Source organism: Pongo abelii, chromosome 2 (assembly GCF_028885655.2).
Source record: "Pongo abelii isolate AG06213 chromosome 2, NHGRI_mPonAbe1-v2.0_pri, whole genome shotgun sequence".
NCBI classification, from domain to species: domain Eukaryota; kingdom Metazoa; phylum Chordata; class Mammalia; order Primates; family Hominidae; genus Pongo; species Pongo abelii.
Window position 1 is genome coordinate 134,845,795 of NC_085928.1, and position 15,831 is coordinate 134,861,625.

The 15,831-nt window shown below is 40.0% G+C and overlaps 1 protein-coding gene across 1 annotated transcript in view; it reads left to right on the forward strand.

Annotated features, from left to right (window-relative positions):
- Nucleotides 1–15,831, forward strand: part of EFHB (EF-hand domain family member B) — a 55,093-nt gene that overhangs the window by 32,742 nt on the left and 6,520 nt on the right. The window contains exons 7-10 of the mRNA XM_024245356.3: nucleotides 2,284–2,367; nucleotides 2,946–3,013; nucleotides 4,960–5,114; nucleotides 13,166–13,373. Coding sequence (XP_024101124.3) covers nucleotides 2,284–2,367; nucleotides 2,946–3,013; nucleotides 4,960–5,114; nucleotides 13,166–13,373 — 515 coding nt within the window. The remainder of the gene's footprint in view (nucleotides 1–2,283; nucleotides 2,368–2,945; nucleotides 3,014–4,959; nucleotides 5,115–13,165; nucleotides 13,374–15,831) is intronic.

Sequence of the window (15,831 nt, forward strand, 5' to 3'; positions counted from 1 at the left end):
TTTGTATTTTTAGTAGAGACGAGGTTTTGCCATTTTGGTCAGGCTGGTCTCGAACTCCTGACCTCAGGGTGATCCACCTGCTTCGGCCTCCCGAAGTGCTGGGATTACAGGTGTGAGCCACTGCGCCTGGCCTGGAGCTGATTTTAGACGGTTAACTCTGTTTGTTCAAGTTATAGCCCTAAACTGCATTGATTTATTCTGACTCCACCTACATTCTTCCCCCCGCCAACAAATGGGAAGGAAATGAAGAAATGAGATAAATTACTTATATTTCTTCTCTTGTTCCTCCACAGAGTGTCACTCTTCTCCAGTAATTTATTCAGCTCAGTAGTTCAATAGTACAGGAGATACTTTGAAAAGCAAATGGAGTTTAAGAATGTAATGTTCATTGTCTTTAGTCTTAGCAAAACAATAGAGAATTTGTTAATTTTAATGTTATTAAATAGTAGTGTTGTAATTTTACAGGTTTCAAAAGAAATTTTATTCATTTAATCACAACAGTAGAAGTAACAAAATTATTTTACCGAAAACTGGCAAAATAAAATCGCTCATAATCCTGTTCACTTTAATTCAGCCATTATTATCATTTTAATGTATTTTTTCCTAGTGTGGCTTCCTATGTAGATTTTTGCATAGTTTTCTCCAGAGTGCAATCCCATTTTATATCCTGTTTTCCACCTAACATAAAATAATTATATATTGCTGTATATGCCAGCGTTGAAAATGCATGCAGTGTATTCTTATTAATGTGATAGAATTTAATTACCCTCCAAAACTGAACATTTTGATTCTTTTCTTTATTCCATTGTCATCAATGAGGCTACGAACATTTTTTATACATATAACTTTTCTACATTTTTTTTTTTTTTGAGACAGGCTCACTCTGTTGCCCAGGCTGGGGTGCCGTGGCATGATCTTGGCTTACTGCAGCCTCTGACTCCCAGGTTCAAGTGACTGTCCTGCCTCAGCCTCCCAAGTACCTGGGATTACAGGCGTGTTCCACCACACCTGGCTAATTTTTGTAGTTTTAGTAGAGATGGGGTTTCACCGTGTTGGTCAGGCTGGTCTTGAACTCCTGACCTCAAGTGATCTGCCCACTTTAGCCTCCCAAAGTGGTGGGATTACAGGTGTAATCCCACCGTGCCCAGCCTCTTTTCTGCATTTTTAATTGCTATCTGGATTATATCATTATTATTGGTTCCCAGATGTGGATAAAAGGGCATGAGTGTTTTTATGCTTTTCGATTCATATTGCCCAATTACTTTCAAAAGGACTGTAGGAATTTGCACTAGCAATCTCTAAGTGTTTTACCATACTTTTTTGCCAAAGTTAGATATTCTTTCTCTCTCAATATGCTTATATATATATTTGCTTGTTTACTAGGTTAGAAGTGGCACTTCGTTATCCTTTTATTTTACATTTATTTTATTACTAGAGAGTATTATAAATTCTCCATGTATTTGCTTACTAGATGTGAGTTATTTGTTTATATCCTTTGGCTATTTATTTATTTGATGCTAAATTTTTTTATTTTTATTTTTATTTTCTGTAGAGATGGGATCTCACTATGTTACCCAGGCTTGTCTCAAATTCCTAGCCTCAATTGATCCTCCAGCTTTAGCTTCCTAAAGTATGGAGATTACAGGCATGAACCACTGTGCCTGGCCTGATGCTTAATTTTCTTCTAGCAATTTTACGAGTTACACTTACTTTATTTTATTTTTTTGAGACAGGGTCTCACTCTGTCACCCAGGCTGGAGTACAGTGGCGTCATCTCAGCTCACTGCAACCTCAGCCTCCCAGGCTCAAGCAATCTTCCTAGCTCAGCCTCTCGAGTAGCTGGGACTACAGGTACATGCCACCACTCCCAGCTAGTTTTTGTATTTTTTTAAGAGGCAGGGTTTCACCATGTTGCCCAGGCTAGTCTCAAACTCCTGAGCTCAAGCCATCTGCCCACCTCAGCCTCCCAAAGTGTTGGGATTACAGCAGTGAGCCACTGTGCCCGGCCAGGAGCTACACTTACAATAGTGATATTAACACCTTGTTTTATTTACTAAAAATATTGTTTGCTTACCTTATTCATTAATCAAGGTTTATTTTATTTTAGTGTAAATGAAAGAAAAATGAACACATAAAACTTTCTTTTTAGCAGAGAGTTTCTTTTGAAACTACATTTGTTCCTTGAAGGCCTAATGATACTATGGTATTCTTCACCTTATGTATATTTGGCAGCCAAGAATACTTTAGGTAATAGAGATACCTGATAATGTCCTAATTTTGCAGGAAAAGAGGAGCTAAGTTTGTATCCAAAAGAGCAGATGATTTCAAAGAAAAGTTTCAACATAAACTTGGAAGAGTTTTAGATCCGTAAGTTAATGATTAACTTCAAATTGATAGTTTCTTTGCATAGAATTTAAAAAATACTCTTGTGGTAACTATTGGTGTGCCTATTAGATTCTATGTATTAAATAAGAGAATCATTATTTTATTGTTAATCAGTTAATCTGTTAATATCTATAGAATTTGGGATTCCAGGGAAGCAGTGAGTTCTCCAAAATGCAGAGGGCACTGGAGAAGAGAGAGGGATAATTTTGCATAAAGCATTATTTCTGGGATGTCAGAGATTTAACTTACTGCATTTACACTTTTCTTTGTCTTTCCTGTCTGTCTGTCTTGCTCTCTATTTATACTTTGGTAATTTTGCTTTGAATGTGTTCTGTTTTTTCTTTGTAATTCCGGGCTCCTGAAAGAGGGTGAAAACATTCAGTCATTGTTAATGCAAGTGGAAGATCAGACAAAAGATCTATTGGAGAACTTTTGTTTGATCTTCATAGTTTGGTTATGAGATAAAATATGGGCTACTAAGAACATATGGCAAACATATTTTAAATTCCAGAGATGCCATGTGGTGGGTATTTTAACTAAGGATTTGTTTTCTTTGATAGCATTGCAGAAACAATGAATGTTTCCCCAGACTACACATTTGGAGCTTGTCTCCGTCCTGAGGAATATGGTAAATATACACACTTTCTCCGTAAAAAACCCCAAACAAACAGCAACAAAATCCCCACAAAGTTATGCAGTTAAACTCACCATCTCCTTATTTCAAAGCTTCTAATTTTAAAGACTTAAAATGTTGCATTAACATTAATAAGAAAAGTATATAACACAGAAATAAATTTTTTTTCATATTATGTTTGAAATAGGTACAGTTGGAAGCCCTTGTAATGAGTACCGTAAGTGTAGTTAAGGCTTTGAATTTTATTTAGGAAAAATAAATATGGCCTATATTAAACAAGCCAAAGTGAAATGGGGCAGCTTTTTAATGAATTCGGATATTGTCCTAGTCCTAACTTCTCAAAGTGTGGTCTGCAGACTGCCAGTATTGGCATCCCCTGGGAGCTTCTTAGAAATGCAGAATCTCAGGCCCCATCCCAGAACTATTGAATCAGAAACTACATTTTAACTATATTTCTGGGTGAATTTTAAGCACATTCAAATACGAGAAAGCACTGTACTCTACAACCACATAATTAAGAACCACTCTTTTCCTACCAGCCAGCCAGCTAGCCAGTCAGTTGATTAATCAATCAATACATAAAGTAGCAGAAGAAATTTACTTGGATTTTGTCTTTATTTCTAGGCAATCTAAACAGCAGATATCCAAAGGGAAAAATATGCTGCAGCTTATCAGGATTGGGCTGTATATCAGTGGTTTTCAAAACATGGGCTGCAGACTACCTACATTAAAATCATCCAGGGAGTTTATTAAATCTGCACATTCCTGGGACCCATGCCCTAGACATTCTGATTCAGTAGGTTCTTATATACACTAACGTTTAAGAACCACTGTGAAAAATGTTTTGGCTAAAGTCCACTCATTGACAGGTAGAATAAATATTTATTGAGCTTATGCAAGACAGTGGTTTGGAGCATCATTAATTACTACATTAGGAAATTGTATTTGGGTTCTGTTTTTACACAAACTACTAATGTTTGATGGATGCCTATCAATCTTAGAGGCTTTAATATCTTTTGAAGAGGGTAAGGGATGATTAGGAAACCATCAATTAGCTTGAAAAAGAAGTAGGTAATCATGGTAAATTCTCCCTGTTTGAGGGCAAGCTTCATGCTGGTGGGTGCTCTGTCTTGCTGTCTGTTGGATCCTCAAGGTCCAGCACATAGGACATCTTTCATCAATATTTATAGCATGAATTGATGAATTTAAAAAGTAAGAGAAAGCTGAGAGTCCTGGCAGGAAGATGGGAGATGTGTGTAGGCCGGGGAAAATGAACAGAGGCAGGAGGTCTCCTCTGGTGATATCCACCAAGCCGCCACATCTGGAGCAGCATGGTCAACTCTAGTTGGGGTGTGGGTCAGGACTCTTAGTTAATGGAGCTGTAAAGGGAGGCAGGCCTCTAGTGCTGGTGGTGGCATGAGTGGAAGCAAGGCTGAGAAATGGGAACTTGGTATGCAGACTGACGGCCAACTGGAAACTCACACAGGAGAGGGTAGATAATTTGAGTTTAATTTTTACAAGGCTCTCCCAGTTTAGTCAGTTCCAAGGCACACTGAGTGGTCCCCACCTGGAATCAGCCCTAGCTTTCAGATCCTCAGCATTGTAGACAAATGGCCAAGAAGTAGTCAAGCAAGGACTTCACTGTCTAAGGAAAAGACTTGACAGTTGAGTGCGGTTGGTGATGTCCACACAAAATTCATTCTTTTAGATTTTCTTCTTGAGCAGAGAGGTAACATAAAACAGGAATATTAATTTTTATCAATTAATTTAGGTTGTTTTCTTTAGAGTACATAAGGATTTTCTGACTTGCTGCATATCATGTCAGAGTTAGATGTTTCTTTCATTCACAGAGGTTGCTAGATCTCTCACTTTTTTTAAAAGATAGAAATAATATAGAAAGACTTTAAATGTATGTAAAAACTTTTTTCTCTCTTCAATAGGAGTTGGTGATCTCATCCATAATAGACTTCCGGGTGAATATCTTCGAGGCAAGGATAGACAGCGAGCCCTGATTGCAGCAGTTCGGCATCACCTGAAGAAAGTTAATTACCAAAAGTTTGACACTTTGCTGGCAGCCTTCAGGCACTATGACAAGGCCAGTAATGGGGGAGAGCTTTTTGGTAATGCATGGGCTTACAGATCCCAGCAGTTTGGTGTAGATCAGGGGTCAGCAAACTGTAGCCTGTGGGCCAAATCCAGCCCACTGTTGGTTTGTGTAAGTAAAGTTTTACTGGAACACAATCATGCCTGTGTTGTTTTCAGTATTGTCTGTGGCTGCTTTTGCACTATGAATGCAGAGTTAGGTAGTAGCAACAAAAACTGTATGGCCTTCAAAACCTAAAATATTTACTATTTGCCCCTTAACAGAAGATGTTTGCTGACCCCTTTTGTAGATTATTGGTTGTCAAAGTGTGGTTCCACTACCAGCATCACCATCACGTGGGAACTTGTTAGAAATGCACACTGCAAGGCCCATTTCAGAAAATACTGAGTCAGGAACTCCGGGGTGGGACCCAGCAATTTTTGCAAGCACTCTAGTGATTCTGATGCACATTCAAGTTTGAGAACCACTGTTATGGATTATTAAACTGCAGTGTGCTGGGAGCAAGGGGCAGTGGGTAGCACTGGGGATCCCTGGGGAAGACTTGACAATCTACACCTAAATCTGAATATGTACACAGAGTATCTGCATTCTAGGTCCAAGTCAAGCTTAGAATGTCTTTTCCCTGGGGAGCAGGGTGTGGTTTTAGTTTTGAGAGTGTGAGATCATTCAATGTTCAAGCTACTCTAAATTTTATTCTTTGAAAAAAATCAGATCAATCTAGGGCTATGGAATTGCCTCGCATCATTTTAGGCCATCACAGAATTGCTTTTACTAAGCTGCACTGCCTTTAGCTTATGCTGAGGAGCACTATAAGAAACTGCCATTGAAACGTGGCATATTTTTTGTTAGTATGCCCATGAGGCTTTTATTTTTGTCAGATGCATCTTCCTTATAAGAAACTCAGTCTTGACAAAGGAAATAATTGCACTTTATCTAAGTATCTGATGACTGGTTTTTATCTCATGGATAGCATGTATTTTGTATTGATCATGCACACCTTTTTACTTTGGTTACCAGGAAGCTTGGAGCCAACTCAATAAATAATGGTAGTGACATGAATAAGAGAAACTGCCCTAATACGTAGTGCCCTGCTTTTAAGAATTCTTCATTTTAAATGTAATTAAAGGAAAGATGATCATCTTAATAGCTGTTGATTATCTAAATAAACCACCAGGCATATTCCTTTTTTTTTGAGATGGAGTCTCGCTCTGTCACCCAGGCTGGAGTGCAGTGGCGCCATCTCGGCTCACTGCAAGCTCTGCCTCCCGGGTTCACGCCATTCTCCTGCCTCAGCCTCCCGAGTAGCTGGGACCACAGGCGACCACGACCACATCTGGCTAATTTTTTTGTACTTTTAGTACAGACGGGGTTTCACCATGTTAGCCAGGATGGTCTCGATCTCCTGACCTCGTGATCCACCCGCCTTGGCCTCCCAAAGTGCTGGGATTACAGGCTTGAGCCACCGCGCCTGGCCCAAGCATATTCCTTATGTTAAATTAAGCAGGGAGGAAATTACTGAGAATTATTTAATGCTGATATGCCTTATATATATATGCTTATATATAAATATGTTTATATATAAATATAAATTACATATATTTATATATTATTTATATATATTAATTATAATATATATTTATAGATATAAACATATATTTATATATAAAACCTATATATATATTTTTATATATATATTTTTTGAGATGAAGTCTTGCTCTTGTCCCCCAGGCTGGAGTGCAGTGGCGTGATCTTGGCTCACTGCAACCTCCGCCTCCTAGGTTCAAGCGATTCTCCTGCCTCAGCCTCCCGAGTAGCTGGGATTACAGGCGCCTGCCACCACACCCTAATTTTTGTATTTTTAGTAGAGACGGGGTTTCACCATGTTGGCCAGGCTGGTCTTGAACTCCTGACCTCAGGTCATCCGCCTGCCTCGGCCTCCCGTGTTGGGATTACAGGTGTGAGCCACCACGCCTGGCCTTGATATACCTTTTAATAGTTAATTCAATATGCACAATGTAGCATTCAGTGTCCGTAAGGAGCTTTTTTTCTGAGAGGGTAATAAGATGTGGGTCTAGTACAGTTGTAGGTTAATTTTTGATTATTTAAATCTTATATTATTGGATGCCACATTAATGGAAAAACAAAACACAACAGAACAAATAAACTATGATTTTCTAAATGAATCTTCTTGGCTTATGAAATTAATTCTGTTATTTATTGAGTAATCATAATACATCAAGCATTATTCCAGATAATGTGTAGACATTCCATTTAGGGAATGGAAAATCTAGAGGAAGAGTTACACACTGGGTAGCAGTAGTGTGCTAGAGTTGGCTTGAGAGAGCATACTGTTAAATTTGCAGCAAGCTTACAAGCCAGTTGACATCACAATGGTAGCTAGAAATTACCACGATGAGAGTATGAACACCATGGAAAGCAGCACCTGCCACAAATCAGGGCTTTTTTCCCACCACACTGCCAAAAAGCCAGTTGTTGAACATATGTAACACAACACTGAAGTAGAGTGAGGCCCAAGTACTGTGATAAACTCAGAGTTGCAATCAGGGATTTTGGCTCCTAGCTATCATAGACTATATAATTCATGACAGATGTTCTTAGCAATGCAAGTCAGCTGATGATTTTCTCTTTTAATTAATTGTCTAATTAAGCATGTGTAGATTTGTGCGCACTTAAGCAGCACATTTGTTGTCAATATGTAAACATTGCTAACTTAAAACTAGAATAGTTTCCTAAAATAAATTTTGCTGCTAGGTTATAGGATTCTCAGTTAGGTTCAATAATTGTGTATAGTCCTTGTTTTTGGAGGGGCTGCATGAGGTCAGTAAGTCCAACCTCCTGTCTGTCCATGCCACCAGCTGATGATGTTTGCTTACCTTGTGGAATGACTGCAAATGGGGCTGGGGAAGATACCCAAAGGTGTTCAATGTGGAGGTGCAGTAACTAGGGTCATTCTCTGTTGTTTCCAATAGATTTCTTGGTAAAGTTGAGGTGGATGTCATTCAAATTGTGGTCAGAACTGCCTGGCAGTCAGTTAAAACTAAGGTGTCACCAACAGTTTGAGAGAGCTGCACCAAGGCATTTTCCTTTATGATGCAGTCTTCAGGAGTGGGCTGAAAAACAAAATATCATGATGTCCCTCACTCCCCTGAACATCCTGGGTCTAAAGTGTTCTGTCTCCAAGAGCTTGGTTGCTGCTCTCCCCGTATTGCCACAAAATCAGGGTATCCCATTCCAGTAGCTGTAACTTCACCTTTTTCCCATTTACCTCCTATTTTCACCTAGAACTTTTGTCTGGAAAGGTCAGGCATAAAAGAGAATAAAACAGATCTCTGGAACTTTTCTAAGAAATCCCTGGTCCCTCTTATACCTGACCTTTCCAAACAAAAGGTCTAGGTGAAAATAGAGAATATGGGCTGGGCATGGTGGCTCATTCCTGTAATCCGAAGACTTTGGGAGGCCGATCACCTGAGGTCATAAGTTCGAGACCAGCCTGACCAACATGGCGAAACTCCATCTCTACTAAAAATACAAAAATTAGCCAGGTATGGTGGCACATGCCTGTAATCCCAGCTACTCGGGAAGCTGAGGCAGGAGATTGCTTGAACTTGGGAGGCAGAGGTTGCAGTGAGCTGAGATCACACCACTGCGCTCCAGCCTGGGCAACAAAGAGAGACTCCATCTAAAAAAAAGAAAAAGGAAAATAGAGAATGTGATGGGGAAAAAGGTGAAGTTATAGCTACTGGGATGGAACATACTGATTTTATTTTATTATTTTATTTTATTTTATTTTATTTTAGAAATGAGAATCTCACTCTGTTGCCCAGGTTGGAGTGCAGTGGCACCATCATAGCTCACTGCAGGCTTGAACTCTGAGCCTCAAGTGATCCTCCTGCCTCAGCCTCCCATGTTGGTGGGATTACAGATGTGAGCTACTGCTCCCAGCTCTCACACTGATTTTTGAGAGGTATACTCAACCAAGTGGTTATTATCCTTATGATCAAGGTTTATGTAAACCCAACAAGAAAATCAGGAGGCTGAAATAGAATTAAATTTGAACCTCTTAGAATCCTTTTTATGCTTGGTTGCTACCAAAAGGGCGGACCAACCCTACTGGCCCGGGATTCCTGTTGCGGGGAGAAAAGATGCACCATGTCCAGGAATGGTCATGGAAGTAACACCAATTTTCAATATAAGTCTTTATAACCCCTGCCCCTTTTATTCTGATTATTATTCAGGAAGCAGCTGAAATAGAATGAGTCCTTTCTGGGGACAGCTGCATTGAGTGATCAAACAGCTTTACTAAGGTGTGGGTGCTAGGAGCTGGTGAGAGAGGTAGACAGTTTTTGAGAAGGCCATTCCAATGCTCAATAACACCATATGACAATGGATGGGAGGGAGTAAGAAAGCTTCGTTGAATACCTTGACTAATAGCTCATTGCGAATAGCTTTTGTGCTATAGGGTGCACCCCATTGACAGACTGAAAATGTTCCAAAAAGCAAAACGCATAACCCAGATTAACTTAACTTTATGGGTCCTACTGTTGGGACTAGAGCCATATGATTGCACTGGAATGGCAATTCCATAACTTGAATAAGTGTCAGTATTGGTGTGGCACCACCAATAGCTCTGAGGAGGAAGGGATCAGAGGTTCACTGTAGTCAGTCTGTCAGGAGCATGAGGGAGATCCCTATGTGTGACGCGTCCTCTCTCACCGTGAGACAAATGAGTCAACTTCTGGCAGTCACAAGTTTGGCATGTAGTGGTGGCTTCTGCATTAGAAACATGGAGTCCTTTACCTTGTGCCCTGTGTGTAATGGGGGTGTGTTGCCACATATGTACAGCCAGCAACGTTGGCATTCTGGATGGTTCAGGATTGATCAGCAGCTTGATTCCAATCATTCCCATGCTTATGGTGAGTATCTACATGAACTACCCACATAGTTCAATCAGTAGCCATAATTTTTGTCCTATAGTTTGCAGTCCCTTAAAGGGGTGTCTTTAATCTGCTATTCTATTGTTTTCCAAGTGGCAAACCAAACAGGTAGGCCACAGTCAACAGCCCAAGAGTCAGTAAAAATATAACAGGTTTATCAAGGGGAGTATTGGCCAGAGCCATGAGAATGGCCTTTAGTTTAGCTCAGTGAAGACCACCAGGTTTCAGTTCAGCCAAACTATAAGTGAAACAGGCCCAGGCATTTAGAGGAGGTTCTGTGAATTGAGGGTCCTCTTGAGCCAGTGGCTTTGCTTCAGGTGACAGAGTGGTGAATAAATTTTTTTTTCTAAAGGATCACTTCTCAGCTGAGTGTGGTGGCTCACACCTACAATTCTAGCATTTTGGGAGGCTGAAGGCAGGAGGATAGTTTGAGGCCGGGAGTTTGAAACCAGCCTGGGTAATATAGTGAGACTCCATCTCTACAAGTAAACAAAAATAATTAGCCAGGAGTGGTAGTGCCAGCTACTCAGTAGGCTGAGGCAGGAGGATCACCTGAGCCCTGGAGTTTGAGGCTGCAGTGAACTATGACTGTGCCACTGCACTCCAGCCTGGACAACAGATTGACAGCCTGTCTCAGCAGCGGCAGCAGCAGCAGCAATAACAACAACAAAAATATTGCTAGTCTTTTACACGTAGAGCTGAGATGTTACTGGGGTTGGGCTGGCTGCATTCTTGAATATGCCATTTCCATTTGACATATGAGGCTTGTTTGCTCCTTTTTCATTTTGTTAATCATCGAGTTCAAGTTGGCCCACCTCAAAATGATTATCGGCTGGAGAGTCAGAAGGCCTCCATGGGTCTAGTGTTCAGTTTCCAGAAGAGCTCAGTGACAGGCTAATAGCTGCTTTTCAAAAGAGGTCTACCTGGTAATTATGTTAGGGAGGCAATGAGTGCTAAACTTCACGGTGCACCTCCAAGTGAAGGTTGCCTTTCTTTTCCAGAGGCTCTAATTGGCAAAACCACCAGTTACAGACTTGTAACTCAAAGGAGTCATTCGGGTTGCGGGGTCCCAAAGGTACTAACAATTGTCTATACATGACTCTTCTTGATCAGGATAATCCCCTCTGTCACATATGAACATTCACTATACAGACATGGAAAGCATCAATACCAATTAAACATTCAGCCTTGGAAGCCGTAGCAATAATACATGGTTATCTTTAATTCTTCTCTGCCAACTCTGCCCAAACTCCATTAACTGAATTCGGACATCCTTCCCTACCATCCTTTCCCAGGACTGACTATGATGATGACTTTGGGAACTGTATCCAAACCATAAAAATGTGAGAATCTCACCCCACTGAACAGATGCGTCCCTCTTGAAGACCCGGAGCCCTTGGTCCTACTTCTAATCATCTTTCTCCCTAAAGCAGATGAGATCAGGGCTTCGGGGAGGGAGGGATTAAGGGTGCAGAGGGAGAGAATGGCTTTGCATTAGTAAGTAAGAAATATTTACTTTGATTTTGAGTGACATGGTGGTGGCATGGTAGCTCCATGAAACAAACCACCAGTGTTTTCGGTGCACACAAAGCCCTGCATATTAGGCGGTAATTTATCATTGACAGCATCTGTTTCAGTTTTGGGGATCTCTTGATTCAACAGCCACATCCCACATTGCTTTTCAGCTAGGGATGAGTGTGGGTTTGCATTTTTGGTTGTAGTAGAGACTTTTGTTTGTTTATTTGTTTTTGAGATGCAATTTCGCTCTTGTTGCCCAGTCTGGAGTGCAATGGCGCAATCTCGGCTCACTGCAACCTCCGCCTCCTTGATTCAAGCGATTCTCCTGCCTCAGCCTCCCAAGTAGCTGGGATTACAGGCATGTGCCACCACGCCCGGCTAATTTTGTATTTTCAGTAGAGACGGGGTTTCTCCGTGTTGGTCAGGCTCCCAAAGTGTTGGGATTACAGGCGTAAGCCACCGTGCCTGGCCTGTAGTAGAGACTTTTATAAAGGAGTCTGCTTTAATCCAGGGCATTTGCAGCTCTATTGTCAAGATCGTATGTTTTAAGTTCTCATTCTGTTTGAATACAAGGGTTAAGTAGGGAAGTTTTCCAGGGCTGTGGGTCTGACTGCAAGAATTTATAATTCATCGAGTCCATGTCTCATTCTCCAGGGGATTGCCTCCATCAGCATTGTAAATCCAGTCCTGGGCAGTAAGAGCTTAAATACTATGCAGTGACTCATTTATGATTCCTCTTGGGAGTTATTTCCTCTCAGGGAAGTCTCTCTGAGGGGACCAAAGCTCCCTTATAGCAGGCAGAATCCACTGCAGAAACAAACAAGAAAACTGGGACCTTTGCCATCATCTCTGAATGAATTTAAGGTTGGCTTGATGGACTGCAGGAGGGGCTGAGTGCTAAGATGTCCCAGCTGGTGACATTCTTCCTTAACAAACATTGTGTGCTCTGCCCCTTCATCTCCCAAGTGAATCAGCCAGTTTCTGCTGAGAGCCCTTATACATTTCCCTCTGTTCATACTCAGTGTAGGTACTTCTGTCTTTAACTGCTGTCTGAAAGGAGGTGAGACTTTTTCCCTCCACCCTTCTCCCCCTACTTACCAGGATGAATCTTAGTGTTACTTGTTTCAATGGGGCTGACCATCAGATTGGTAGCGTTTCCCTCTTGCCCATAGGAGCGTTATGAAAACCAGACCACTGTCTTTGAACCCACCTCTGTGAACTTGTCCTGCAGCTATCTCCCCAATTTCTCCTCAATAACAGGCAATGAAATGAAGGGCCATTTATTGCCAGGTTAAAACACAGAAGGTATTAAAAACTTTGTAAGGATAAAAAATTGTAGAGAGCTTCAAAAGTACACACGCATTGGTCATATGAAATGTCAAGCCCATATCATGGTAATACTGCTCTACCACAGTCTAAACAGCATATTTGACTCCTCTTCTGTGAAAATTGAGACAAATTTGAATTTATGTGATGAAGCTATTTCTTTTTTCTTAAACTAAATAATGTTGCCTACTCTGCTCTTGAAGACAACTCCCATTTTATGTTCTTTTGCTTCCTGTATAACAGAAGGGAGATGGGATGATAGATAAAGCCGAGCTGCAGGAAGCTTGTGACCAGGCCAACTTGGATTTAGATGACAAGCTCCTGGACCAGCTATTTGACTACTGTGATGTGGATAATGACGGCCTCATTAACTATCTGGAATTCGCAAATTTTCTTAACTGGAAAGACAAAATGCTTCTTAAAGAGTATGAAGAGAGGGTCATTATTAAAGGTATTTAATTTTTGAAGGTTTGATGAATTATATTTTCAAAAAAATTTAAAATTTATTATTATTATTTTTAATACAGACGAGGTCTCACTATGTTGCCCAGGCTGGTCTCAAACTCCTGGGTTCAAGGGATTCTCTTGCTTTGGCCTCCCAAAGTGCTGGGATTATTGATGTGAGCCAGCATGCTTAGCCATTTGCTGAATTCTTAAATGGACTTCTGTATTTTAATTTTTCTAAGAGCTCAGCTATATTCAACTTTAATATTATATGAAAAATGAAAATATACATATATACATAGTGTTTATTTGCTTGTTTATGCATAGAATATCTGTGGTAGTGTAGGAAAGAATCAATAACATTTATTATTTCCAGGAAGAGGCAGGTGGATGGCTGAGGGACAGGGTGGCAATGAGATTCACTTTTTAATCTATGTTTTTGTATCTTTTGAGTTTGGAACCAAGTATTATTTATTCAAAAAAATTAAAAGCACAAAAGTTACACTGAAGCTCAAAATATAAAAGATGGTTTCTCAGAAACCTGTTTAAAAATGATTATCTGAGTAGTTAGTTCCCTTTCCCAGGAAACATACAATTTGACATAAAATTAGATTTTAAAAATTTTGTATAAAAAGGGAAAACAGCATAGTCTTTACTTTTGATTCAAATATTATAATGTTTACATCAAGCTTGTCCAACCCTTGATTCAAGACAGCTTTGAATGCTGCCCAGCACAAATTTGTAAACTTTCTTAAAACGCTATGAGATTTTTTTGCGATATTTTGTTTTTAAGCTCATCAGCTGTCCTTAGTGTTAGTGTACTTTATGTGTGGCCCAAGATAAGTCTTCTTCTTCCATTGAGGCCCAGGGAAGCCAAATGTTTGGATATCTGTGGACTACATTTTATCTTTCTGTATCATTACATATATAGATATACATATATACATATGTGTATATGTATTTATTTTAAGCATGTCTAAAATAACACTGAACATACTGTATAAGGCTTTTTAAAATTTAACTTTCACATTTCTCTTCTTCTTCTTCTTCCTTTTTTTTTTTCTGATAGGGTCTTGCTCTGTTGCCCAGGCTGGAGTGCAGTGGTGTGATCTTGGCTCACTGCAATCTCTACCTCCTGGGTTCAAGTGATTCTCGTGTTTCAGTCTCCAGAGTAGCTGGGATTACGGCAGGTGTGTGCCACCATGCCTGGCTAATTTTTTGTAATTTTAGCAGAGACAGGGTTTCACCATGTTGCCCAGGCTGGTCTCGAACTCCTGGCCTCAAGTGATCCTCCTGTCTTGGCCTCCCAAAGTGCTAGGATGACCGACAAGAGCCAACATGCCCAGCCAGCTTTCATATTTCTGAGGAATGAAGAAATGCTTTTTTGGTTTCTATGAACTACATTTCAGTTCCCTCATGCTGATATATTATGATTTACTAAACCATTTCTTCACTCTATGAAATTTAGGCTGTTTCTAGATATTTTAAAAGTAATATGCATAATGCTATTATGATCATATCTCAAAAAGCTTTTTATTTTTCATTTCTTATGAATGTTATTATTGTCTCAGAAGTAACTCTATTTTCATTTTGCTTTTCTAAATGATTTTACTGATTTGCAATTTTATCAGCTAAGTCTGTGAGATTTTACTCCAATCTTACTACCATTGAGTGTTATTTCAAACAAAAATTCTTACATTCTTGTACTTTAGTTGGTTTATAATAATACCTCATTTGCCTTGCTTTTTTTTTTTTTTGAGACAGTGTCTCACTCTGTTTGCCCAGGCTGGAGTGCAGTGGTGCAATCATAGCTCACTGCAGCCTTGAACTCCTGGGCTCAAGTGATTCACCTGCCTCAGCCTCTTGAGTGGCTGTGTTGCCCAGGCTGGTTGTGAACTCCTGGCTTGAGGAATCCTCCCTCCTCAGACTCCCAATATGCTGGGATTAAAGGCATGAGCCACTGCATCCAGCCTACCTTAATTTTTGTATCTTAATTATTAGAGGTTCAACTTTTTAAAAAGATGTTTACATTTGTATTTCCTCTTGGGATGTCTCTCTTCTAAAAAGTGGAGATACTACTATTTTCACTTTTATTCTTGGGTCATGCCTTTCTGTGAAGTCAAAACCAAATTTTGGTCTCTCGTGATGCTGTGAGCCCTTATGGGTTAGCCTTTCTATTCTATCCACTAGGAAAGCATCAGAATCTTCCCTACCTAATGAAGCTTTTTATAGAAAACAGCTCTACTCCAACCCTTGCATAAACAGGGGTGACAGAGCTTCCTTCTTGGCACAACTCATGAAGTAGTGGTAGAAAGCAAAAGCTTATTTCACACCAGATGATTCTTTGAATTGTTTCTGGTTTTTGGATCCTGATTTCTTCAGCCATTTTCAATGGAGTTTTTGAGGATTTTCATCTTCTATGATTTTAGGGTAGAAACTGTCAAGTTTGTGGTCAGTAGGTCTAG